This window comes from Somniosus microcephalus, chromosome 8, assembly GCF_052327205.1.
Source record: "Somniosus microcephalus isolate GS21.2 chromosome 8, FLI_Smic_1.0, whole genome shotgun sequence".
Classification (NCBI taxonomy): Eukaryota; Metazoa; Chordata; class Chondrichthyes; order Squaliformes; family Somniosidae; genus Somniosus; species Somniosus microcephalus.
Genome location: NC_140994.1, coordinates 25,192,110 through 25,217,685, shown reverse-complemented (window position 1 = coordinate 25,217,685; position 25,576 = coordinate 25,192,110). Strand labels below are relative to the sequence as shown.

At 42.8% G+C, this 25,576-nt stretch overlaps 2 protein-coding genes across 13 annotated transcripts in view; one reads left to right on the top strand and one right to left on the bottom strand.

The window, feature by feature from the left end:
- sfxn4 (sideroflexin 4) lies at window positions 1-25,576 on the bottom strand. 4 transcript variants are annotated; one of them, XM_085994378.1, is made up of 15 exons: window positions 25,488-25,576; window positions 22,538-22,729; window positions 20,843-20,908; window positions 17,087-17,161; window positions 16,906-16,932; window positions 14,726-14,780; window positions 14,248-14,273; window positions 13,771-13,824; window positions 12,130-12,192; window positions 11,298-11,366; window positions 10,353-10,443; window positions 9,193-9,308; window positions 5,922-6,007; window positions 3,201-3,318; window positions 1-1,409 (listed from the first exon to the last, which is right to left on the bottom strand). In XM_085994378.1, exons 2-15 carry the CDS (start codon window positions 22,574-22,576, stop codon window positions 1,332-1,334), a joined length of 963 nt encoding a protein of 320 aa, XP_085850504.1. In that variant the 5' UTR covers window positions 22,577-22,729; window positions 25,488-25,576; the 3' UTR covers window positions 1-1,331. The 4 variants fall into 4 exon arrangements, with proteins under 4 accessions (XP_085850504.1, XP_085850507.1, XP_085850505.1 ...); XM_085994381.1 differs by lacking the exon at window positions 25,488-25,576 and adding an exon at window positions 24,497-24,589; XM_085994379.1 differs by lacking the exon at window positions 25,488-25,576 and having other exon boundaries at window positions 22,538-22,890.
- Window positions 22,983-25,576, top strand: part of gpam (glycerol-3-phosphate acyltransferase, mitochondrial) — an 82,873-nt gene continuing 80,279 nt past the window's right edge. For 7 of the 9 annotated variants that reach the window (XM_085994375.1, XM_085994373.1, XM_085994371.1 and 4 more), the window contains exon 1: window positions 22,984-23,204. The gene's annotated coding sequence lies outside the window, so the exon portion shown is untranslated. Of the gene's footprint in view, window positions 23,205-24,703; window positions 24,970-25,576 lie in introns of those variants that run through there. The other 2 variants (XR_015079188.1, XM_085994370.1) reach the window with 2 other exon arrangements.

The window sequence follows — 25,576 nt, the reverse complement described above, 5'->3', positions numbered from 1 at the left end:
AAAAGTCAATTGAAGTGCCTTTATTACCCAACAGTATGATGAGCATTTGTTACTTAATTACAACTTAAAGTACAATTAAAATTTACATATTTTGGCAATCATTCACAGTACATGTAAAATTCAGCTGCATATAAAAAGACACGGGTGGAAATTCGTTTCGGCCCATTTTTGGAGCGTGCGCAAGAGGCCCGAGGCTCATCCGGATTTGGGCCCCAGGCCTCATCAGCATATTGTCGACAATCTGTGCACACCAACCGGGAGTCCAGAGGCAGCTCACCGGTTCCAAGAGGAAGAGGGTGGGCCAGCTGCCTCCCCTGCAGTGGCCCTCAAGTGGGTCTTGGGAGAAGGGGGGCAATTGGAAATTTTGGGAAGAGGGCCTCCAGGCATTAGGCCCACTACTTGCAGATCCAAAGGGATGCAACACCTGGTTCAGGCATGGGCCCTGGGGGCCTATACTGGAACCTTTACCAATACAATGGGCCATACTGGATGCTTAGGCACATGTGGCCACAATGAATTTCTAGGCCATAATATCTCTGCCCCCAGAAAGGGAACACATGCAAACTCCTCAATAACTCAGTGATTAAATATACCAACCAGTGTGGTGCTGAGCTCCACTTTCAGACCAGAAAAGGTCCCACATTCAGTTTGTGCCATCATCCAGGACAGCCATGAGGGAAATACGACAGGCCTCTCTATTTCCAAGCCAGAGAATGGGTAGGGAAATCAAACATGGACATTGCTCTTTATCACCATCCAGTGACTTCTATTGGTTAGTGCCTGCGTGGATGTTGAGTGAGGGGGTGATGGTTATATATCGTCCCAAAACTGACCGAGCTCACATATAAACACTGGTCACTTCCAGGGGCACCAGAGGATAAGCATGGAACTGTATTCCACCACAAGCCACCACCTTCATGAGAGGATGGACGAAAGTTGGAACACCACCCCAAAAAATGGTATTATACAACACATTGTAAGCAGAAAAGTCCGATCTCTGAATCAGACATTGAATGCTATCACAAAAGTCAAAGAGCAATTGCAATTTATCAAGTGTCAGAAAATAGAGGGTAGTACAGCTGGTTTCTGCCTAGTTGGGATGTAAAGTGTTAAAACAATCAATATTTAGTCAAGCATTATTACAATAGAGTTCAATGTTTTACACTCATTATTATAAGCACTTCTGCATCAAGTAAAATTTCTGCAGTATTCTACAGGGTTTCTGAGGTAACTCGTTTTGTGTTAGCATCTGTGCTTAATGAGAATTGTCCATGTGAACAAATGATCTCCATGCAGAATACAAGCCAGCAATCTTATTTTGTAGCCCTCTTTCACAAGCCTCTATTGTAATAAAGGTCATCTTCTGTTGTGGCTGATTGGATCAAAGGTTCAAGATTGCTCCGGGTTATCTGAAATAAAATATGACAATTATTCTGCTGCTTAGATTTTAAAAATAAACTATTTTCCTTGGGAGAGTGCATTTCTAATTTTTCCACCTTTCATATTCCTACTTCCCCGCCACCCCCCCCCCCCCCCCCCACCTGCTATCCGGACTCATGACTGGATGCAGTTCCACGGGCACAGATAGCTCTCTGCTACCTCACTCAAGAGGCTATGTTTAATACGTGAGCTGAGACACTCGTAGCAATTGTGGCGGGGGGGGGGGGGGGGGGGGGAGGGAAAAGGGGAGCATCAGCCAAACCTGTGACATCCACACTACTGGAGGAGTGCAAAACCTGACTCACTTTATTCCTCTTCCTCGAGGGATACTGAAACCCGTTGCTGTTTCCCCACCACTGAATTGATTGCCATCGACAAACTCAACGTAAACAAGGGATCAAACTGGAGACGGTCCTGATCTGGAAAGCTCAATACCAACTGCACAGAGAGCTGTTACATATTGAGCTATTGGACTCGCTTCTAAATTGTAAACTTCACTCTTCAAACTCAAATGCCCTGAATTATCCATGTTAAATCCCCCCTGTGCAACACACAATCCCAACACCAACACCAATTGCTGCTCTGTAACTGACCATTAGGAGGAATGTAAAAGGAGCCAGATCCGACTTCTTTCCCTTCTGACCTCCTCCACCTCCTTTCAGCCCAAGGTGGAAATGCCTCATCTCACTTGACTGCCCATCCCACTGGCAACTCAAAATGTGGGGTATTCCTGCCCTGCCTATATCACATTATGTTGCTGGGCTTTTAATACATAAATTAGTTACAAATTTTTCAATTTTATCCATTGCAGGTTTTGCTACTATTCTTTCTCAGAGTTACTATAACTAAAGACTATCTAGGGTCATCTCCTGCACTTAAATACTAAGAAACATTGGATAACTTGTTATGCAAGTTGAGCGTTGCACATTTTCTCTTCACCTCCACCACCCCCCCCGGGCTGGCATTAAGGGTTTTGAAGCAGTGGTTTTCAAGCTCCCCTGTGTAGGGCATTCTGCAAATATTGACACTCTCAGGGGTGGGCAGGGGCAGGGGAGAAAAAGAGGCTGCAAACAGCAAATCTCCCAGGGACGCTTTGTAAATGCTAACACAGTCCAGGGGACAAGCCCGAACTAGATAAATTCAGCATCAGCTACCCAAAGGAAAGGGTGCTATCGTTGCAAATTTGTGTTTTAAATTACAGCGAGAAAAAATGAGTAAATCATCTGATTCAGTAAAACACAAATCTAATGACAAGTGGAAAAGGATCTGATGAGCTCACAGACCCCAACGGGAATCCAGTTTGAAAATCTTCATGACTAGGAAACTTTCTGATATCCGGCACTGACTGGACCGAGCTGGTGCCGTACCATCAAAAGTGCCGGACATACCAGCGTTAATGTTGAAACATACGGAACTGAAAAGCTCCGTGTGAATCAACAAACCCTGTTGCTTAGCAACAGCTTCAAAACAGTCGGCTGCAGCTGCAAGCGTCTCTAGCTGAAGCTGTTGCTATAGCTACAGACCTTGCAGTGCTTGACTGGGAAAAAAAAAGCAACGAGAACTAAAAAAACTTATAGAAAACGGCTCCTGAATTTTGCCGTTAGATCGAGTATTCCGGACATATAACCTCCGGATAAACCAAAGTTTCCTGTATTAGGTGAAAATATTAGTTCCGAAAGACTGGAGAGAGAGAGCTGGCAATATACACAATAAGAGAGTCGGGAGTAGAATATACTGCAAGTGTTAAACTCATCACATACCTTTCCTGTCTGAGGATAGAGGCTGAAGGAAACAGGTACCATTAGTCCTAGTACCAAGACAGTCATTATATGTCTAATAGGAGCTAGAGCAAGTGGATATCGTCTGATGAAATTTGTCCTAGAAAAAAAATCACAGAACACTTAACAGTAATAAAAATATACTGTATGTAAAACAAATCACAAAATTGACATTTTTATGTATCTTGTCTCAACTGGGTGCACTGTTATTTGTATATTTAGCTATCCTTTAATCTAGTCAATATGTAGGACAGCTGGAGCACTGGATCCACTGTGAACCTATCATCAAAAACCAGGTACCCAGTACTCCTTTTCTCTTTCTATGTGCCTCTTCCTTTCCATTTTTCTTATCTAATGTCAGCAACAGCCACTCCTATGATCAGGTACGGAATGTGCCAAAATGCAGAGAAAAGCTCCCTCGGCTCTGCCACAACAACATACCGTAAACCCCAAACATGGAAGGACATTCTTACTCTATTCATTGTGACATTCCTATTGGCCACACCAGAACGTCTGGTAGCGTCACCGAGGCTGCAAATTTAGTGCCGAATTATGGGGTGGGTTTGCACTGTGGATTTGCACCCACGCGCATCTTTTAATTGACATTTGCTGAATACGTTTCAGTCAGGACCGTTAGTAACACCTAGGAGAGGAGCTGTATCCCATCATCTTGTGCTAGATTCAAAGGCAGGTCTCAGGAGTTCAAAGAGACTGTTCTAACCCACACTGCCTCCTAGTTGCACTCTTAGCATACAGCTCATTACTAGTAACTACAGTTGAACTTTAACAGCCTGTATCAGGCAGACAACCAGCGAGGTTAAAACTTTTTTGGACACTATTTTAGATAAACTAGGGGGCATAGTCTAAAAATTAGAGCCAGACCATTCAGGAATGAAATTAGGAAACACTTCTACACACAAAAGGGTGGTAGAAGTTTGGAACACTCTTCCTCAAATGGCAATTGATGCTAGATCAATTGTTAATTTTAAATTTGAGATTCATAGATTTTTGTTAACCAAAGGGATATGGGGCAAAGGCAGGTACAGGAAACTTTCGATTTACCGGCACCTAAATAACTGGAAATCTTGGTTAACCAGCAAAATTCAGGAGTAGGTTTTACTTCATATTGTATTTGCCTTCTTCCATCTGTTGCTGTGCAAGGGTGTGGCTGCAGCTGTTGCTAAGCTACAGAGACGCTTGGAACTTGTGGCCATTGTCCTACAGTTGTTGCTAAGCAACAGGGTTTGTTGCTTTATACAGAGCTGTCAGCTCTCCCTATCTTTTACTATAGCATTCGGTTATCCGGAATTTTTGATGAACCGGCACCATGTCAGTCCCGTCCGTGCCGGATAAAAAAAAGTTTCCTGTATATAGAGTTAGGTCACAGATCAGCCATGATCTCATTGAACAGGCTCAAGGGGCTAAATGGCCTACTCCTATTCCTATAAATGTTAATCTACTGGCAGAGTGTCTGCCAAGCCAGCAGCTTGACACACTGAAGAATGGATTACAATCAAAATTACTGGGTGGTTCCTGATGTCAATCACACCTTCATAGGGAATGCAGGGCAGTGACCAGGCATATCCTCGCAGGCAAGGGTGGAAGATTAGAGGGCGAGTCATCCCAGGCTGCCACCAAACATTGGTGGGAGCCCTGGAGGCATATCTTTTCTGTTTCCTTGTGCATGGTGTAAGAGAGCTAAAGGTAGGGCAAAATATGGAAATTAAAATCAAATTGACCCTAAGTTAATGTACTGACAGTTTTTTTCAATTTCTCAATTTTAAGTCACACTGTTAGGAACTGTGTTTAGAGAAGAATATGGAGACATCGGGGCAGAACGTGCGGTTGGTATGACTGCGTACTCTCAGGATACACTGTCATACCGACTTTGAAATGGACAGCAAGTTTGGGATTTCTACATACGCTTGCGCTAAATCCCGAACTTGCGATCCATCAAGTTCCGACTTGACAGATCATCCACTTTGACTGTATTATCCTCATTGCTGGCGCAGCATTGGGCTAACTGCCCAGCAATTACGTATGAAAATGTCACGGCTGCGCAAACAGGCGCAGGAGTCTGTTTGCACAGCACAAGGGGACACCCATCATGACAAAAAATCTTCATCTGATGCTTTTTTGTTTAAATATATATGAAAAAGTGATCCACTTGTGTTACATTAGTACACCATATAGCAATATGCAATGCATTCATTGCAGTCTGATTTGGATTACTATAAATATGTTTGCCCTTTACACCGAGCCTGCCTGCCTGAGGGATTAGCAAACCCCCAAAAGTTCAGTTGAATATTATCTGAATGTACATTTCTGCCTGAACAAAGTAGTTAAGCAGCCTGCAGTGTAGTGTGATTGTTTCTGGTCTATTGATAATTTCCCTCAAAATTCATTTCCAATTCTAACAATGTAAATCCAAACTGGAGTGAGTGAGAGACTGGGGGGGGTGAATGAGAAATTCTGTTTGCTGATTGGAGCTTACGCTCCTTGGATCCATGGGCCACTACACTGCGCTCAACTCCACAGTGTCCGACTGCAAGTTCTCCGAGGAGGGTTCTCAGCAGGTTAAGTGCGCATTTTGTTCGGAGGTCGACGATGTACTCCGTAGCTACGCTGCCAACCGCAATATCAGGGCAATTTTTACATTGAGTTTGAAAAGCAAAGCAAAAATTTTTCAGAAATATTTCATACCTTTTTAAAAAGCTGACAAGCATGTTGGGTGCAGCCACTGTAGTTCCAATTAATACGGCTCGAGAAAGCGCCGTCTCTTTTACTGCCTAGAGAGAAAATAAACTTTGAAAATTCTTCCGCTAATCTCACAGTCAAAGGTGCAACTTTTAAAGCCTTTTTGGTTTTGACCCACGAGTTCACTTCACTCTTTGCCATATTCAAAACACAGCAAAATCTGCAGATTACTGTACTTCAGGGTGATGTGAGGTCAATCACCACTAACGAACCAAATATTAATTAAGATTAACCGATGAACTGCATCCTCCCTCAGATTATGAAATATATTTGGAATTCAATTCTGTATCATCAATGATGAGTAGCAGAAGCCAAAATAAAATGATCAGACATCAGTTGAGAAAGGCAGAAATCTTCATTTCAGAGTCTCCCTACTAACTAACCTGAACTCAATCAATGGATTCTATTATTAATTTTAGCTTAAAGATTTCATTATATTATTGCTGCACTTATTATCTACTTGTAAACCCTGTTGCCATATGCCCTGGGTAGACTTGGTTAGATTTTAAAATGGAAGAGACCGAAGCATTGGGCCTTGGTTGGCAAAATTAAAGATACAGTCAGCAGCCTTCCTGGCACACAACCAGCAGACAGCTAGCCTGGGAAGCAAGGTCATGTGTGGCTGCCACTGTGGGAGACGTTATAACATCCGCAGGGAATTAAAAACATAGGCAAACGGCAAGGACACCATATCGCTACCTATGGAGACATGTTCCGTTTGTGTTGCCATTTGTATTGCCATAACTACCCCAGATAAGAGTCTTGATGGTCAAAAGCAGAGGATGTCAGGGTGTCATGAGATGAAGACCTGACCCCAGGGGTACGTGGCATCACTAATTGGATGGCGGGGGGGGGGGGGTTCAGGTGTAAGTCAATGTTTGTGTTAACTGGTCCGCATAGGCTTTGCTGGGAAGAAGAAACATAAGAAGGGGTCTCTCAAACACTTAGGTTGTAGAGGCATTCGGCAAGAAGCTTGGGAACATCCACCAGACGCACCGAGGAGAGTTTCGGGTTGGCGGAGGACCCACACGCGTCACACCGGGCGGATGAGCAAGCCTAGAGGCCAGGTCTGCCGGGGGTTGGCCCGGTGAGATCACGTCTTCTACCCAGGGCCCAACGGGTAATATAAACCTTGATTGCGCCTTGTTTAACTACTGCTCCGATGCTGTAATGTATCAAATCTCACTTTCAGTGAATAAAATATAATTACTGTCACCAATATGGGTCAAGTCGAATTTTTTTGGCACTCAGGAGTGAAAGGGTTAATTGGCACAGACCCAGAAACTCAACACAGTGTTACACAGCACTGTTACTGGAAGAGTATTTGATTTCTCACAATTTTAACAGCCTTCTTCAACAACATACATTTACATAGAAAAATGACTCAATGCACTTCTCAGAGGTATGAGGAAAATGGATGCCAAGCCAAAGACAGAATAGGAGGGTGACAAAAGGCTTGGTCAGTGGGTGGGTTTTAAAGGAGAGTCTTAAAAAGGAGAAGGTGGTGGACAGATTTTGAGGGAATTCCAGAGTGGGCCGCTGCATAGAGCAACACAGCAGAGTCCAAATCTGTCCTCATCTGATGCCCATTGCCCTTTCTAGCAATGGTTACCAGAAAGTAATCAGGCCCAGTAACTCTGGCTTATTTCCTCTCCTTACCCAAGGGGAGCCGAGATCAATTGTAGCACATAAGAATTAGGAGCAGGAGTAGGCCATTTGGCCCTTCGCGCCTGCTCCACCATTCACTACGATCGTGGCCAATCTTCTACTTCAACTCCACCTTCCCGCACTATCACCATAGCCCTTAATATCCAAAAATCTATCGATCTCTGTCTTGAATATACTCAACGACAGAGCATCCACAGCTCCTTGGGGTAGAGAATTGCAAAGGTTCACAACCCTTTGAGTGAAGAAATCTCTCCTCAGCTCAGTCCTACATGGCCGACGCCTTATTCTGAAACTATGTGATCCTAGTTCTAGACTCCCCAGCCAGGGGAAACATCCTCCCAGCATCTACCCTGTCAAGCCCTCTAGAATTTTATATGTTTCAATGTGATCGCCTCGCATTCATCTAAACTCTAAAGAATATAGGTCTAATCTACTCACTACTAGAACCTTAACTACTGCCTGGACATAGATGTATTGACTTAGCATAGGTTGAGAATGCAACCTGGAACTTTCCTGTTCTGTGCGAGTCAACACTTTATTGGGTAACTTTCCAAATGGGCCCCTGAGGATGCTTAATATTTTATTTTTTTATTAGTCTTTGTTCTTTTTGGCTTTCATTCCATATTACTACAGGAGACTTTGGTTTATCCGGAGGTTATATGTCTGGAATACTCGATCTAACGGCAAAAATCAGGAGCCGTTTTCTATAAGTTTTTTTTAGTTCTCGTTGCTTTATTTCCCCCCCCAGTCAGGCACTGCAAGGTCTGTAGCTATAGCAACAGCTTCAGCTAGAGACGCTTGCAGCTGCAGCCGATTGTTTTGAAGCTGTACAGGGTTTGTTGATTCACACGGAGCTTTTCAGTTCCGTATCTCTCAACATTAACGCTGGTATGTCCGGCACTTTTGATGGTACGGCACCAGCTCAGTCCCGTCAGTGCCGGATATCAGAAAGTTTCCTGCACATTGAAGATGATAAACCTCAAATAGAACCAGCAATAGGTCAATAATAACAGCAAATATGTAAGAGTGTGGAGACTGAAGAGGAACATAGCATTGGGGAAATGAATGGAGAAATCATCACAGGAAACAGGCTAATGATCGTACTGAGGTAACAGAAGTAACTTCCAAATCTTTGGCTTCACTTCTGTGCAACTGCAGTGACAAAAGATGCACTCATTCTTTAACTGAAGGGGATTAAGTAGCTTAAGAATTTATGATTTGAAGTGTTTTTTTATTTTGTTCTTGGGATGTGGGTGATGCTGGCAAGGCCGTGTCTAACTGCCTATCCTTAGTTGCCTTTAGAAGATGCCGTTTGCTAGGCCACTTCAGAGGGCATTAGCAGTCAACCACATAGTATGGACTAGAATCATGTGTAGGCCAGACTCTGCAGGTTCCAGTGAACAAGTTGGGTTTTTACATTAATTTGGTCACATTTAGTCATTATCTCTGGTGCTGGTTTGCAAATTGAATTCAATTTTACAAAATGCCGTGCCGAGGCTTGAACTCTCTAACTGTGGTCTGTCAGTCCACTACACTATCATACCCTTACCTTAGTGCCAGCTATCTGCGAGACTCCTACCACGTTTCCATTTTTATCTGCAACTTCAATCCCTTTTTCAAATTCAAAGCCTCTAACTGCTGCCACATTGAAAGCACTTGCAATTGCTGTTAGGAAAGAGAGCCATGAAATAAAAACAGGTCCTAAACAAGTATGAAAACCAGAAGCATTAAGTAATTTGTAGCTTATCACATACTATGAATCTTTACCCCAATTTTAACTCAAGTGGATTCCCCGCTCAGGCCAGAGTTAAAATTACAGTCCAGTCTCAATGATGTCACTGGGCTGCAACATGCACATGTAAAGAAGGACCCTGTTGACTCGGGGCGCCTGTCCTTGCTGCCTGCTCAGGAGAGCAGGTTAAAGTTGCAGATCTTGTGATCATGGCAGCTTTCGGACAGGTAAGAGCCAGGGCAATTTTAACTGCCTACCCGCCAGGTTTCTGCTGAGCGAGTAGGGTTAAAATCACCCCCTTAACGCATGATAGACGCCAATAAATTACAGCTAGTCAAGCCTGGGCACTTTCCCAGAAAAATTGATGGGAAAATCATCTTGACTTTTTCTCATGCTTTCTAGTAGTGATTAAAAGGCAGAGGGACAGAAAAATTAATCTCCACCCCTTCACATCTCTCCCCACAATCCCTGGAGTGGGACAGTGGGCAATTTAGCTGCTTCTTCAAGCACTCTTCAGCCAAAAGCCAAAGGCATGTGAAAGTGCAATGAGGCAATCTTCACTCCAATTGTCTCTGACCCTGTAGAGGAAGCTCCCTAGCTCTGTTTGTGGTGCAGTGGCGTCATACTAAACAGCTTGGCTGAAAATTATAGCAGTAAAGAAACACAAAACCTAAACCTGAAATGTTAACATAGTCTGCAGAACAAATTGCCACTTCACACTATTGATGTTGTGCCTTAATGTGGTCCTCACGTTAAAGTTAGAAAGTGTGCCATTTCTTTTGGTAGAAAGTAAATTTGTACCCATATACTTTCCTACTCTGTCCCCAGTGTCATTATCAGGTAGGCATGGTGTAGGTGTAGGGAAAGGTCCCCTTCAACAATGTACATTCATCTCAACCTCTTACTGCACCAGTGTGATTCCCAAGAACAATGGTCCTAGTGCCCTGTCCGACTGTTGCAACCAGTTTTCTACTTACCAAGTACAGGAACTGGCAGAATCTTTCTGAACAGAGTGTACATTCCAGGACTGTTTGATCCATAGCGATGCATCACAAACTGAGGGAAAACCTAATTAAAAAAAGTTAAAAAAAAATTAACCATTTCCAATAAAACATGAAAATAATTTGTCCCAAATGTTTTATGTACAGTGCAACACTCAATTAGGGCTGAAGTAAATAGCCACAGCATTATTATCTTCCATCAAGCAACCCCTGCGGGAAGTGGATGTCAGGTGAGGACAGGATTGAATTTGACCGTGATGCCCTCCATTGTTGAACAGTCTGTCAACACTCGTTGGCTGGGCTTACAAATGAAGAATGCCAATTTGGTTGAGTACTGGTACTAACACCAGTGGAACCAAATTGCAGCACAAGTTAGCATCTTCGGAAGAGTTTGGGCAAGAGGAATAAAAATGGAAGGGGGAAGGATGAGTGACTATTAATGATAGCCACCACAGCGTTTATAGACTAAAGCCACAAAGAAAATAGAGTGGGTACATCCATTCCATTCGGTCAAATGCCTTCACTGGATTTAAATGTTTTCACTCTCTCTAAAAGCACTTTATATCAACTGCCAAATAATTTGAAGTATGTTAAAGTGAACATGTTATAATAACAAAAACATAGTTGTAGGAAGTAGATAGTGGAGGAGCATTCTGTAATTAGCTCAGTCTGGTGCTAAGAGCATTTCTTCAAGCACAAAGACACACATGATGTGAATTTTACAAATGGTTCTATTGGCTTCTAGCACGAATTGTAGTCCAGAAAGAAAAAAATGTTAAACAATAAAGTGTAAGTGATGATAACTAGCTTATTCTTTTCAACCAAAAATGCATTTCCCAACTAATATAGGCACTTCATGTCACAATTGTTAAATCACGTCAGGTAATTTTTCATAAAACACATACTATTCTGATTACATACTCCCAAACATGTAGTATAGGACACAGATCCAATCAAGAGGAGAACTTGCTTTAGAGGAATCTTTTCATCCTAAAAAGAAATAGCATTTTTGAAAAGTATTACTTTGGTTCAAACACAATATGCAGATAAAATAATTGACACTTTTTCCAAAATATTTTAATTATTTTCAACAAATTTTTGTAGTTCTGTATAGTCAGGAATGTAAAATGTGGGAGGTCTGAAGAGACAATCTTTCCCAGACTGAAAGAATGAGTTAGAGTAGATGACTGTATGATTCGTCTGTATTTCAAGATTTTGTTCAGGATCAGTATTGTTTCTCCCAAGCACTTTGAGCTTTGTGGTTTGAACATTAATTTTAGCAAATTTAGATCTTAGCTGTCCTCCTCCACTTGCTCCCATCTAACTTCTGCTTTAGTTCCCAAACATTTTGGAATTATTTTTCCTAGTCTGTGGAACAGTTCACCCAACTTTGGCACAAGTACCCAGATGTTAGCGAGGAGGACTTTGCAGGGTTGACTGGGCTGGGTGTGCCTTCGACATGCCCGAATTCGATGCCTAGGTCCGTCTGTTTTTTTAAATTCTTTGTAGAGGTTTGATTCAACCGAGTGGCATGCTAGGCTATTTCAGAGGGCAGTTAGGAGTCAACTATGTTAGTGTGGGACTGGAGTCATGTATAGGCCAGATTTCCTTCCCTGAAGGACATCAGTAAACCAGTTGGGTTTTTACGTCAATCCAACAATTTCATAGTCAATGTACAGAGTCTTCTGGAGCCATTGTACACGTTAAAAAAAAAATCAGATATGACCCAAGTTGAAAGGAATGACACACTTACTTTGCACATGGTTTTATTTCTGTTTGCCAAGTTGTATCCTGCACTGTACGACTGAAAGAGGAACTACAGACAAAGAGAGAAAACAAGTATTAATATATTTTCTTATATGGCCAGCTTTACTAAACACTATAAAACGGAAATGATGTTACATATACATATTATTACAACTGCCCTAGAACCAGCAGCCTGGTGGGAAAGTGTAGGAAACAAGAAAAAAGTTTGGTCTTGGTTTGGTATTTTGATTTATCAGTTAAATCTACGTTCTGTAAAATGAAGAATTCAGAACGAGAGGGGGGGGGACAGAAAATACTGGAAAACACTCAGCCGATCAGACAGTATCTGTGGAGCGAACACACAGCCGATCAGACAGTGTCTGTGGAGAGAACAAACAAGTTAACATTTCAAGTGCGGACCCTTCAACAGAACGGAAAACAATTACAGATGAACAGCATTTAAAAAGAAATGGGGGGGGGGGGGGGGGGGGGGGAAGAATACCAATAGATTGGTTGGTTGATTTTGGGCAAGATCAAACTTATTTTCTTGCTCAGTTTGCTGGATCTTTAGGGTCAAATTTTTGTGAATAATTAGGGTTCTCCTGCTTTGGGAGAAGGTTGTTTTCCCCTCTAGTAGGTCCATTTTTGTAGCATTTGATTTAGCAAAGATAGTTAATCCACAGTTCACTCACGACTCCCTATAAAGTTTTGTTCTTTGCTTTACAATTATACAGGAGACTCTTTTTTATCCGGCACCGACAGGACCGGCGTGGTGCCGGTTGATCAAAAAGTCCGGATTACAGAGAGGTATACTTACCAAGGTACGAGAGCCCCGTACACGGCCACAGGTGGAGGAGCCCCGGTTACACAGCACTTGTGCTGGAGTCCTGGTTACACGGCCACAGATCCAGGAGTCCCTGTAGCACGGCCACAGGTGCAGGAACCCCGGTTACACGGCCACTAATATATAGTAAAACTTACCTGAACCTACTCCTTGCATTTTGCCGGTTAAGAGAGATTTCCGGATATTTAGGTGCTGCTTAAAAAGAGAGTTTCCTGTACTCCTTTTACTGTAATTCTTGTCATATATATTTATATAAAACTTTAATAATTAAAAAGTGATAAGTGAATGCATTTCACTTATAATGCTAGATTACCGTGTCTGTGCTTCAGGTTGATATAACATCAGGTTCAATCTTGCTTTGAATACTTAACCTAAATGTGACCCAAAACAGTAATCCAATGCTTTTTAAAAATTAACCGTGGATAATGCAAGAAACTACATAGGAAGCTGAATTATTGTTGATGCACATTATCACGTACGCTATTGTTACATTTACTAGAAGAACGAGCTTCCAGGGTCAAACTTCTCATCACTGATGGATGTCTACTTCCTGCAACTTTCCCACTGATTTAGCTGTGTTTTGATCTGTCTAATTTCCTTGTCACCTTTAAATGTTTCACTTTAAAAAAAAACTCTTTCACGTTGCCGACTTTCTGACCGTCACCTTTTTGATCAGATCATATTACGAGTAGGTGGGAAAATTCTCCCAGTTACTGGCTTCTCACAGAAACTTCATGCTATTCAAACTGATTTAGGGTCTGAATAGTGTCAAGCAAAATAGGCCCAGTCAGGAACCATCATTACCTGCCAAAATACAGCTGGTTTCATCCCTTTGTGAGGCAGAAGCATAGCTACAACCTGAAAATAAAGGAGAATTAGTTAGATCATTCCGAAATCCATAATAGGTATGATTTGTTAAGGCTATATATTCATGCCCAGTGCTACGATTTTAACTCCACAGACAAGGAAAGTATTTACTGAAAAAATATCTTGTACTCAAAGTATTCTACGTTTCTTTTTTATTAATTACGTTGTTTACACATCAAAAAGCTAACAAGGCATTACTGTATCATCTTAAAACAGAGGTGTTATTTACTGCAGAACAGCACAGAATTCAGAAATTGCTGTTATATTGACATATAAACAGCATCTCCTCTGATTCAATGAGCAGAAACTAACTTCTAATGTAAACTTAAAACTATTTTGGAAGTAGAGAAAAGGAGTCCATGGCAAATTGAGCCATCCAACTAAATATTCACATGTTGGAATTTTAGCACTTACCAAAGGGGCAGCAAATGGTGTGAATGCTGGGGGAGGGAGAAAAAGAACAGTACTTTATTTCATATTATGTAACACACACACACGTTTATTTCATAATATATGTCCATACATAAATGTTTTGATATGCATTAATCACACTTTGTCACACTTGCAAATTTGTATTTTTTTTTTTTTTAAAAAGAGAAAGCAAGCCAGTCATTTTGCACTGGTTTCTTTTGACCTTGGAGGGCAGCCAGGGATTTACAAGGAGTTGCCAATCTACAGAAAAACCTTCACCAGCAATTAGCCTCGAATTGGCCTTCCGGGCGTGCTTATTTACAGCAACTGGACTTTTTGGCTTTAAAAAGGGACAGGCCAGGTTAGCAGCTGTGTTCCAGACTACCCGTGAGCAACGTCACAGGAAATCACTATTGATCCTGAAACAAAGAAATACAAGAAAGGAGGCCAACAAATACTGAATGATGTGAACAACACTCACCTGAAGCACGGAATGCTGTTGGCAGCACATCGCCAGTGTCTGGATGAACCGAAGACTGAGGAGACAGAGGGCAAAGAAATAGGCATTACATTAACCACAGCACCGGTGGACACTGGCAAAAATGCTGAGGGTTAACTGATCATTGAACAGTATTTGCCAAATTACATGGTACATGTAATGATAAGTAATTACATTTGCTGTAATCAGTTACAAGGAAGACAGACATTTGTATCAGTAACAAGATGTATAAAGTCACAAATATTTTCACCTACATCAACAGACCATATCAAGTGCTGTTGTAAACAGAAAGTGGTCAAGTGTTGTTAAAAAAAAGTGTGTTATCACAAACGCTAATGGAATGTTGGTCTTTATCTCAAGAGGGTTGGACTACAAAGGGGAGGAAGTTGTGCTTCCGTTGTACAGAGCCTTGGTCAGACCCCCATCTGGAGTACTGCGCTCAGTTTGGGGCACCGCACCGCACCTCGGGAAGGATATATTGGCCTTGGAGGGAATACAGTGCAGCACAAGTTCACCAGAATACCACCGGGCTTTGAGGGTTAAATTGTGAGGACAGGTTGCATAAATTTAGTTTGTATTTCCTTGAGCATGTTAGATTGAAGGGTGATCTAATCGAGGTATTTAAAATGTTCAAGGGATTTGATAGGGTAGATACGGAGAAACTATATCCTCTGGTAGGGGAATCCAGAACAAGGGGGCGTAATCTTAAAATTAGAGTGAGGCCGTTCAGGAGTGAAATCAGGAACCACCTTTCTTTTTACATAAAGGGTAGTGGAAATCTAGAAAACTCTCATCGCCGCCCCCACACTGCCCCGCAAAAAATGAGGATAATAGGACTATCTTTCAAGATTGAGATAGATTTTTGTTAGGCAAGGGTATCAAAGGATAGGGAGCAAAGGCCAGTAAATGGAGTTGAGGTGCAGATCAACCATGATCTAATGGAATGGTGGAGCAGGCTCGAGGGGCTGAATGGTCTACTCCTCTTCCTGTTATTTCTTGTTTCTAAATCTCAAAAATTCATATACTGTACAGTGCATTTTCATTTTGTGTTTCACGATTCATATTTTGTCCCTTTCCCCAAGTTTCCCACTTCCCTATTAAATTTACTAAATAGGTTAACAGTTCCCTTGTCTTGCATCATTGCTTGTCAGAGAGCAGACAGAGACCTCCTCCTGAGCCTGTGCTAATGCTGTTTTAAAATATGTCCTCATAGTTATAAAGAAGCAGATGGGAGGACCACACATTTACCAAACCCCCTTACCTATGAAGAAACACCCAATCCTCACTTGCCATGTCTTACCTCCATACACCAAAACAAATTCAGTGATGATCAGGAGGTTTCAGTGTGGGGATTACAGGTGCAAAAGTGACAGCACCCAAGTTGACAATTTGATTTTGAAGTTCGCCTTCTTCTGGTTTCCTAGCAACTATAGAGGTGGGTGATCAGATGGACCATGTCGGAATTCAAAGCATCCTATTAACTGGTAACTTTCACCAGCTAGCTGATTGATGTTCATTGCTTGTGGACACACTGCAAGAATTCCACATTCATCCCTCAACCAAAACTATCACAGAGAGATCACTTATCTCACTGCTGTTTGTGGGACCTTGCTGTGTGTGTCATGAATCTTACCATGCATGAAGAAATGACTCATGAAATAACACTGGGCGGCCAGCTGGTGGCGCCGTCCAAGGAGTATAAATACTCAGGCGTGGGCCCAGCTTGCCCAGGACGTTTTTGTAACCAGGAACTAGTGATGTAACTAGAATCTCATGGTTGTGAAACAGTTGATTAAAGCCTCGTTTTATACTCAAACCAAGTGCTTAGTAGTTGTCTTACGTCAATGTGCAAGTTGGTTGCCGCCTTTGCCTACAACCCATCAGTGACTACACCTCAAGAATAATTAATTGGCTGTAAAGGGACGCCCCGAGGATGTGAAAGGTTCTATATAAATGCCAGTTCATAGAAATCACATAACGGCAACAGGCCGTTCGGCCCAAGCTGCTCGTGTTGGTAATCTTTCTTTCACATGCCCATCATTAACTTTTTACTGGAGATCCTTGTGACAACAATGAGCACGGTCTAGTTATAGACAGGATCTCCGTCAGTGATTCAGTGTGCCCTTGACGAGCTCAGCCAGCTTTCAAGAAAGTTTGCTCACCAGAGTAAGTTTCAATGCTTCTTTGATCTGAAAGGAGGAAAAAAAATTTTTAAAAACTGGAGCAGTTAAAAACACGTGACCAGAAGGCAAATAAGTTACAGAAGTAAATAAACTATGAAATGAAAACCTCAGAGGCGGCTACCTTTTACAGCAGCTTATTTTTGCTCTCCGGCTGCCTCACCTTTTCATCTTTCACTGTCTCCTTCAGACTCGGGGGGCTGCTCTGAAGCAGAGTTTGAGCATTTTCTATTTCCTTCTGTTGAAGTACACACAGTTTTTAATAACAGTTCGGAGATTGTTATTTTATTGGAAACAACCAACTGATACCTACTTCTGACAAACTTCCACACATTAAGTTGAACACTGCTCAGTGTCATGTAGTATACTCAAATCATTCCCATTAATCACAACTTTTAGAATTTGTTTCCATTGGGCGACGTGGCTATCGGCAATGCATCAGTTCTAATGGCCTGTTCCATTTACAGGGTAGTAGGAGGACACTGGTTCATGCCACGAGATGCCACCGTGGGGATGAAGGCGGTGGAGGGGGGTTCGCTTTCCCAACTACATCACAGCAGGAGGACCTGGGCAGAGGCCTGTGTTTCATCAACAGCAGAAAAAAAAAGAGACATGGAAATACCCTGGGAATATCCTCACACCTCTTAGTGGCTGGTGTCAGAGCAGCATGGAAACAGGCAAGGCAGATCATCTGCTCCTCTCCAGTGCAGTGACATGAAGACATCCTGGGCAAGATTTTCCACCCAATGACTATGAATGGGCGATAAATCTACCTTCTAGGCAAAAAGTTGTTTTTCCATCCTTTCATTCGGTAAAAGCCAAAACGGCTGATGATCTCACCTCTAAAAAGACAGTAAAGTGGCAGCATCATTTCATCACCCTCTCCCCTGCATGCTTTAAGTAAATACAGTGTGGGGAGCAAGACTGAAGGACAGATTTTTCCCTCCATTGAAGGTAACAAATCAATCTAAAACTATCAGCAGATTTCAGGCGGCATTGCTCATAAGTTGGTGTATTTTTTCTGTCTGCAGAAGAGGTGTGAAGGGCAGAAGGTGTCTCATACTATATTCAATGAGTTTCTCAACAGCATATAGTGTTAGCCGTTACTCAGCGGGTAGCACTCTCGCCTCCGACACTCTAGTGCAGCACTGAGGGAGTGCGGCACTGTCGGAGGCCCCGACAGTTTGTGGGACCTTGCTGTGTGCAAATGAACTGCCGCGTTTCCTACATGACAACAGTGACCACACTTCAAAAGTACTTCATTGGCTGCAAAGCGCTTTGGGACATTCTGAGGTTGTGAAAGGCGCTATATAAATGCAAGTCTTCCTTTCTTTATAAGGGGTGTATTGTTCACCCTAAGCCTGCGAGGTAGCAATCCAGGGGTGAACAATAATTCATGATAAGAATAAGCTCAATGAATACAGTGCAAGCCACATCGTGCTTTGTGGATAAGGTTATGTTGCAGTTCATCGGAAATGTGGGCTTTCCTCACTGTCCTTTGCACTGGTTATGGAAAAAAGTATATGTAGAGCAACTGAAGTATAATATTTCCACTGGGTCATCCAAACAACTTTGGGTTATGGCCCTCAGACTGGAACACCCAAGCTGTTCTAACACGGAGACAGGTGTGGTCATCGATCAATAGTGTACGAAAGGCTGATATTTAGAGATATTTAGTAGACGAGAATCATATATGTATAACTTCAAGTGTAGTCATTGACCAAATGTAGCTGCAGACAGTCAAAAGCAGTTTTGACTAAGTTTTGATAACAAACAGCCCCAGACTGCGAGTGAAGGTTAAATCATTAAATAACATATTACGATGCCAAGTAGAACTTAGATTTTGCTTAACAAAGCTAATTGCAACAATATTTAAAGAATAATTAGTATAAGGACATAAAATGAGAGAGATCATGGAAGTTAAGGTATTTATCTGGTCGATTAAAGTGAGATAGTTTGGATACCTCAAGACTAGTGAAACAGCGCGGATATGGGCCCATGGTATAAAGGCCTTATACCAGGGAAGCTAGAAATGAAAGATTTAAAGTAAATTCCAATGGGGTGAAAAACTATAAACAAGCTAACACTGAACATGGCAAAGTTGGTGGAAAAATACTGGAAAGGCGGGGTGCTACCTTAGTCTGAGTGACAATGGTATTTTGACCATTAGAACCAATTATAAAAGGTGATTTCGTTAAAGACCAGGACACTGGCCAAACCAACTTTTGATAAGAAAAGGGTTAAAACCTCGATACCCAAAGAACAACTTCACACAGACGTACTGCGAGGACAAAGGAACAGACTTAAGATGACGTCATCTGTGTCCGAGAGGTTCCAGAGACCTAGGACTGCGAGCTACTCGTTAAAACTATCACCTAATATTAATATTACGCTGTATGCTTAATAAATCTTGATCTAGTGCTTAAACATACTGGCTGCTGCCTACTGGTGTCTTGTCCAAGAACTCAGAGATCGTTAAGATCGTACAACAGGTTCAAGCAGCAACACAGAAACAAAGTCCCTACAACTGGATTTCTGTCTTGTAATTAACTTAGACATCCACTAATAAACAGTTTTGGTTTAAATCTGCAAAATAATCCACCTCCCTGTGGATAATGTGAAAATATTATCCTGCAATGATGACGACAGATTAGGTCTTCAATCAATGTTACTCGAGTTCCATTTTTAACTTTCTTTAGCATGACTTCCATTTTACACTCTGGTGCATGCAGATCTCCCATGGCATCGCTCGTAGCAAGTCAGATGCTGCGTTATTTTATAACAGGAACATTTACCAATGCATTATTCTGCTGCTAAGGTGGAGCTGCATTTACTCTGGGCTGCCCCTTAAAGGCCACAAAATCTAAATGCTGTTTATAGACACGTCATGAGGTCCATTAGGATACTTGCTATTGAGGAGAGAAGCTTACAGATGGTCAGATGCGTCATCAGCTCCAGATTAGAAGTCGGCATGAAATAATTGGCTTTCATTTTCTCATATACATTTGATGCTTTGAAGTATGACTGACATTATTTAAACAGGTTATCTGGTCATTTCTCTCATTACTGTTTGTGGGACCTTGCTGTGCGCAAACTGGTGTTTCCCTACGTTACAACAGTGACTACACTTACAAAGCACTTCATGGCTTCCTGAGGCCGTGGAAGGTGCTATATAAATGCAAGTCTTCCTTGTTATTTTTTTTATAAACCACCTCTCTTTTCTCCTTTAAGTCGCTCCTTAAAACCAACCTCTGACCAAGTTTTTGGTCACCTGTCCTAATATCTCCTTACGTGGCTCGGTGTCAAATTTTGTTTCATAATGCTCCTGTGAAGCGTCATGGGACGTTTTACTATGTTAAAGGCGTTAGATATACACAAGTTCTTATTGTTTTTGTTGAATTGTAGAAGATGAGAACAGCTACAAAGCTTTCTTCCTATCTACGAGAGTACTACTGACTTTTTGTAGAAGACTATAATACCACGCAGTGCTGTGCTCTAGGGAGGCTCTATTACATGTCAAAACCCGCTGCCTCATGTAGCAACAGAGTAACGGGACACAGGCCTACACTCATGACTCCATGGAGTGCAGTGTTGCCTTTTGGCCCTTTCACATTCTACAGATGCTGGGATAGTCCTGTTTCCAAAATCGTTTTCCCTTACTTTCTCTCACTGGTAGTTAAGAAACTGAGAACGGCGGCGAAGCCCGGCTCTGGCAACATCCCACAACACTGAGCAGATTAATCAAGGGTCACAGATGACAAAAAGCTGGGATGCCAATGACCTCTGGCTGTGTGGAGTGCCTGTAGGACGAATCTCACTGGTTTACAACATCATTCAAACACCTTCAGTAAAAAAAAACCACACAATTATTCATAATTCAACATGTAATCATGTCTGTTTTAAATAAAACTCTGCTTACGTTTGATGCTAATAATGTTGTAGGGTCCAGGATATCCAGCCATTGAAGAAACCTATGGAAGAAGGACTACAGAACACAACAATCAAACTAAGTCCAACAAGAACATAAGCAAAAGTAGATTTATAAAATGACGACTGTGGTTTATTATTTGTGGAGCGGGAACATTTTCACCAATTAAGAAAAGATACTTGAAAGTACTGTGCAGTCAAAAGCAACAAAAGCCAGTACCCTGTATAGGTTTTCCCATTAAGCTATTTTCTCTGCAAGCTTTCATTGTTGGATGTAAACATTTGTTACAAACACACTCCGTTACAAAGAAAAGTATTTTCCTTGTCGTTCTTATTTTTAACAACTCAGAAGTTAGCAAAGTTTAGTTACCAGAGGAGAGGTGCCAGTAATTAAGGCAGCATTTGACCAAATATCACACCACGACCATAGTTGTCAGAGGCCACCATGGCTGCAGGGGAGCAGACACAATAATTCAGGCTCAGAAGAGTGGAGGTTGTGACTGGGATGTTAGGCTGGAGGACATTGCAGAGATAAGAGAGAGTGAAGCAAGATCTTGGAGGAATTTGTTAATGAGGATGCAGAATTTGAATTCTTTCCATTGGAGGACAAGAGTGCCAGATGAGCAGGGCTGAATACGGAACAGGATCCGAGCCACAACAGCTTGTGGATGTCTTATTACATTATAAAGAACACCAGCAACCCTTCAAGGGCTATTAATTGGTTAAGGCATTAGTTATGTCATTTAAAACTCAGCTGCCTGTGTCCTAACTCCCACCAAGTCCTGTTTACCCATCACTCGTGCTCACTGACCTACATTGACTCCTGGTTAAGAAACACCCCGATTTCAAAATTCTCATCCTTGTTTTCAAATCCCTCCATAGCCTTACCACTCCTTCTCTCTGTAATCTCCTTCAGCCTCACAACCCCCCCCCACGCCCCCCGCCCGAGATATCTGCGCTCCTCTAACTCTGGCCTCTTGCGCATCCCTAATTATAATCACTCAACCATTGGCGGCCGAGCCTTCAGCTGCCAATAGCCTAAGCTCTGGAATTTCCTCCTTAAACCTCTCCGCCTCTCTCCTCCTTTGAGATGCTCCTTAAAACCCACCTCTTTGACCAAGCTTTTGGTCATCTGCCCTAATATCTCCCAATATGGCTTAGTGTCAAATTTTTTGTTACTCCTGTCTATGAAGTACCTTGGGGCGTTTTACTACATTAAAGGCACTATATAAATGCAAGTTATAGAATAATAGAAATATAGTTACAGCAAAGAGGCCATTCGGCCCGTTGAGCCCGTGCCGGCTCTCTGCAAGAGTACTTCAGCTAGTCTCACTCCCCCACCCGTTCCCCTTAGCCCTGCAATTTTTTTCCCTTCAGGTACTTATCCAATTCCCTTTTGAAAGCCACGATTGAGTCTGCTAACAAGTTGTTGTTTAACTAATTAATAGCCCCCTAAACGGTTGCTGGTGTTCTTTATAATGCAAAAAGAGCACATCCACAAGGTGTTGTAACTCGGATCCTGTTCCCTATTCAGTCCTGCTCATCCTTGTCCTCCAAATGAAAAGAATTCAAATTCTGCACCCTCATTCACAAATCCCTCCACGACCTTGCTTCATCCCATCTCTGCGACGTCCTCCAGTCACAACCTCCACTCCCATCAATCGCTGATCTATTTAATCACAGTTACCTGTCCTTCCTTTCTCCACTGACCCACGTTCACTTCCATTGGAGCCCGAGTGAAGCAGCACTTGCTCTCTGGGCCCCGTGTTCAGTGTGTTTGGGGAGCTGGGCTGCGGTTGTGGTCGTAGGGGGAGCCTGAGGAACATGGCGCTCCCGCAGCCGCCATCTTAGCATGAAAGCTAGACCGCATTCTCAACCACTTCAATGTGAAGAAATGAAAATCAGATCAGAATAATGCACGACTAATCATACAGTGTCACTCTGTGTCTGCCTAAAACAGCAAGAAACATAAATACATTCCAAATCACATCAGACGAAGCTACTGAAAATTGAGTGAGTTGGAACCGGCTACAGCGCCACCCTGCGGCTGGGAGGAGCGGACACAGCGCCACCCTGCGGCTGGGAGGAGCGGGCACAGCGCCAACCTGCGGTTGGGAGGAGAGGACACAGCGCCACCCTGCGGCTGGGAGGAACCCAGTCGAAGGTACGCCGCCCCCATGCGGCTCGGAGTCTCTCCCGTGTACCAGCTTGAGGAGCCCGGGCCGGCGGCGGCGGATGGTGTGGATGAGCGTATGTTGGTGTCAATTGTCGATGCGAGTCCGAGTTGTGAGGCGGGCGGCGCCTTGCGGGAGCCGGGGCTGAGAACTTCACGATGTCCTGAGGCGCGCTCTGAGGTGAGTGGGACCCGGGAGGGCCTGAGCGCACTGCACCGCCCGGCGCTCGACTACCGGCCTCACCGGGGCAATCAGAGGCGCTGCACGGAGCGAAGCAATGTGGGAGCCGGCAAAGGCCACGCTGGACCGGTTTACTGAAGCAGAAACCCCGAGGGATGGAGGGAGACCCCCAGAAATGGAGAGTGAAGGAGATCATCTGTCATGAGGGGAAGGACCCCCCTAGAAAAGGGGAGATATTGAGAATGAGATCCCCAGTAATGAGGGGAGATAGAAGGTGGGACCCCCAATAATGAGGGGAGAGATTGAGGAGAGACCCCCAATAATGAGGGGAGAGATTGAGGAGAGAACCTCGGAATGAGGGGAGAGATTGAGGAGAGACCCCCGTAATGAGGGCAGAGATTGAGGAGAGACCCCCAGTAATGAGGGGAGAGATTGAGGAGAGACCCCCAGTAATGAGGGGAGAGATTGAGGAGAGACCCCCTGTAATGAGGGGAGAGATTGAGGAGAGACCCCCAGTAATGAGGGGAGAGATTGAGGAGAGACCCCCAGTAATGAGGAAAATCCTCAGAAAATGGTATAGAATGAGACACCCTAAGAAATGGGGAAGCAATAAGTGAGATTTGCAGTAACGAAGAAAATGCAATGGAAATATCCCGATAATGGGGAGGGAATGATCAAGAGAAAACTCCAGTAAATGGGAGAGTATGTGAGGCAGCTCCTTCGTATGAGGGAAAATGAGAGAGAGAGATTTTCAGTAAGCGTAATGGTGAGATCCCACTAACAGCACGATGAAACTAGTGACATTAAAATATTGGCAGTAGTCTTTACGATCAGTGAGAGTGACAAATTCCAAACCCATTCAGGTTGAGGTGTGCCTGTGTTTTAAAGGGTGTGACACGCACACACAAAATTAATTATTAAATAGCAGCTAATTGCACCTCACTTGGAAAATAGACCTTGCTGGTCTGGCTGTTCTTTTATAAAAAAAAAAATAATAATGTTGAAGTAGTTTAAGAAAAGTATAATGAGGCCTGAAAGCTGCACACAATTCTTTTTGCCTCGTGTAAGTTTTGTAAATTGCAAACAAATCTTCTGCAGTGTCGCTTGTGAAGATTCTGGAACATTTTAAATAGGTACTTCCTTCGCGAAAAAGTTTTTCAAAAACGCTTGGATTTTTTTTGTGGGGGTCCGTGTCCCAATGACATCATGTGCGATGTATCATGTACTGTTTGTTTGCAAAAGGAAATGAGAAGGTTTCCTGAAAGCTCTTTGTGAAGCTGCTGTTTCCTTACCTCATCCTTTCCATGGAAAAGACCTTAGCTTGCCCCGAGTCTAGAAATCTGTGCGGGCAAGCGAAAAGCTGGCACTGAGAATGCGATTCATTCATCAATAGACCGGCACCCTGTTTGCATTCCAAGTAGATATGACTGTCGTAGCTAATTAATCTGGTGTGTGGCTGTGCTGACGCATGTTTGGTATCAGTGATCCCTTCAGTTGGCGCAGAGAGTTTGCTGTGAAGGTTGGAAATTTGACCCATTCTAAATGTGCCCGTTTGCAGTTTTAAAATGCGTTTATATATAAATAAAAAAAGAGCTTTGTCTTCTGATGATGACCTCACATTAGCTGTAGCTACTTGCGTTTGTGTCGTAGCGTTAGCGTAGTGAAGCGTAGCAAGGTGCTGCACACGGAGGGAAAAAGAAAATTGCTGGAAGTCTGACATTTCCAGGGGATTGAATACCAAGGCGGATTTGAAAGAAGAGCTCGGGTAGGTGATCAAAGCACTGATTTGAAGAGGTGGGTTTGTAGGAGGCTTGTGAAGGTGGGGAAAGTTGTATGGGGTTAAGAAAGAGTTGCAGGGTGTAAGGACATGATGGTTAAAGTCTGTACCGCTGATACTGGGGTGGGCGGGGGGCGGGGATGGTGATGTTTCTGTAATAAATGTTACACTCCTTCATAGAACCTACAAGTAAGAGCTTTTGAGAGACCCTCTTGGAATTTCACTTTTTTTTGGCATAATTTAGTTTATTTTGATAAACATTTTGATTTAATTAACCGGTAGAGCAAGACCAAGTTAAGCTAGAGTAAAGCGGTAATGCTCCCTGACCCAATTCTTCACATCACTGGAGTTGCTGAGATTGTTAACCTATTTATAACTGAAAAGCTAACTTCAAATATAAAAAGTAACGTAAGAGTTAACAAGAAACAATTTTTGTAGTAAATTTAGGCCAAAAAGATCTTTTACTTATGAATGCATTAGCTCCACACTGCAAATAATCTACTTACTCAGTTGTTTCGAAAGCTTCCCCTTCCCCCCCCAAGAAGTTTGATCTGGATTTCCTCCTCCAGTGCTCCACAATGGCTGCTTTGATTAA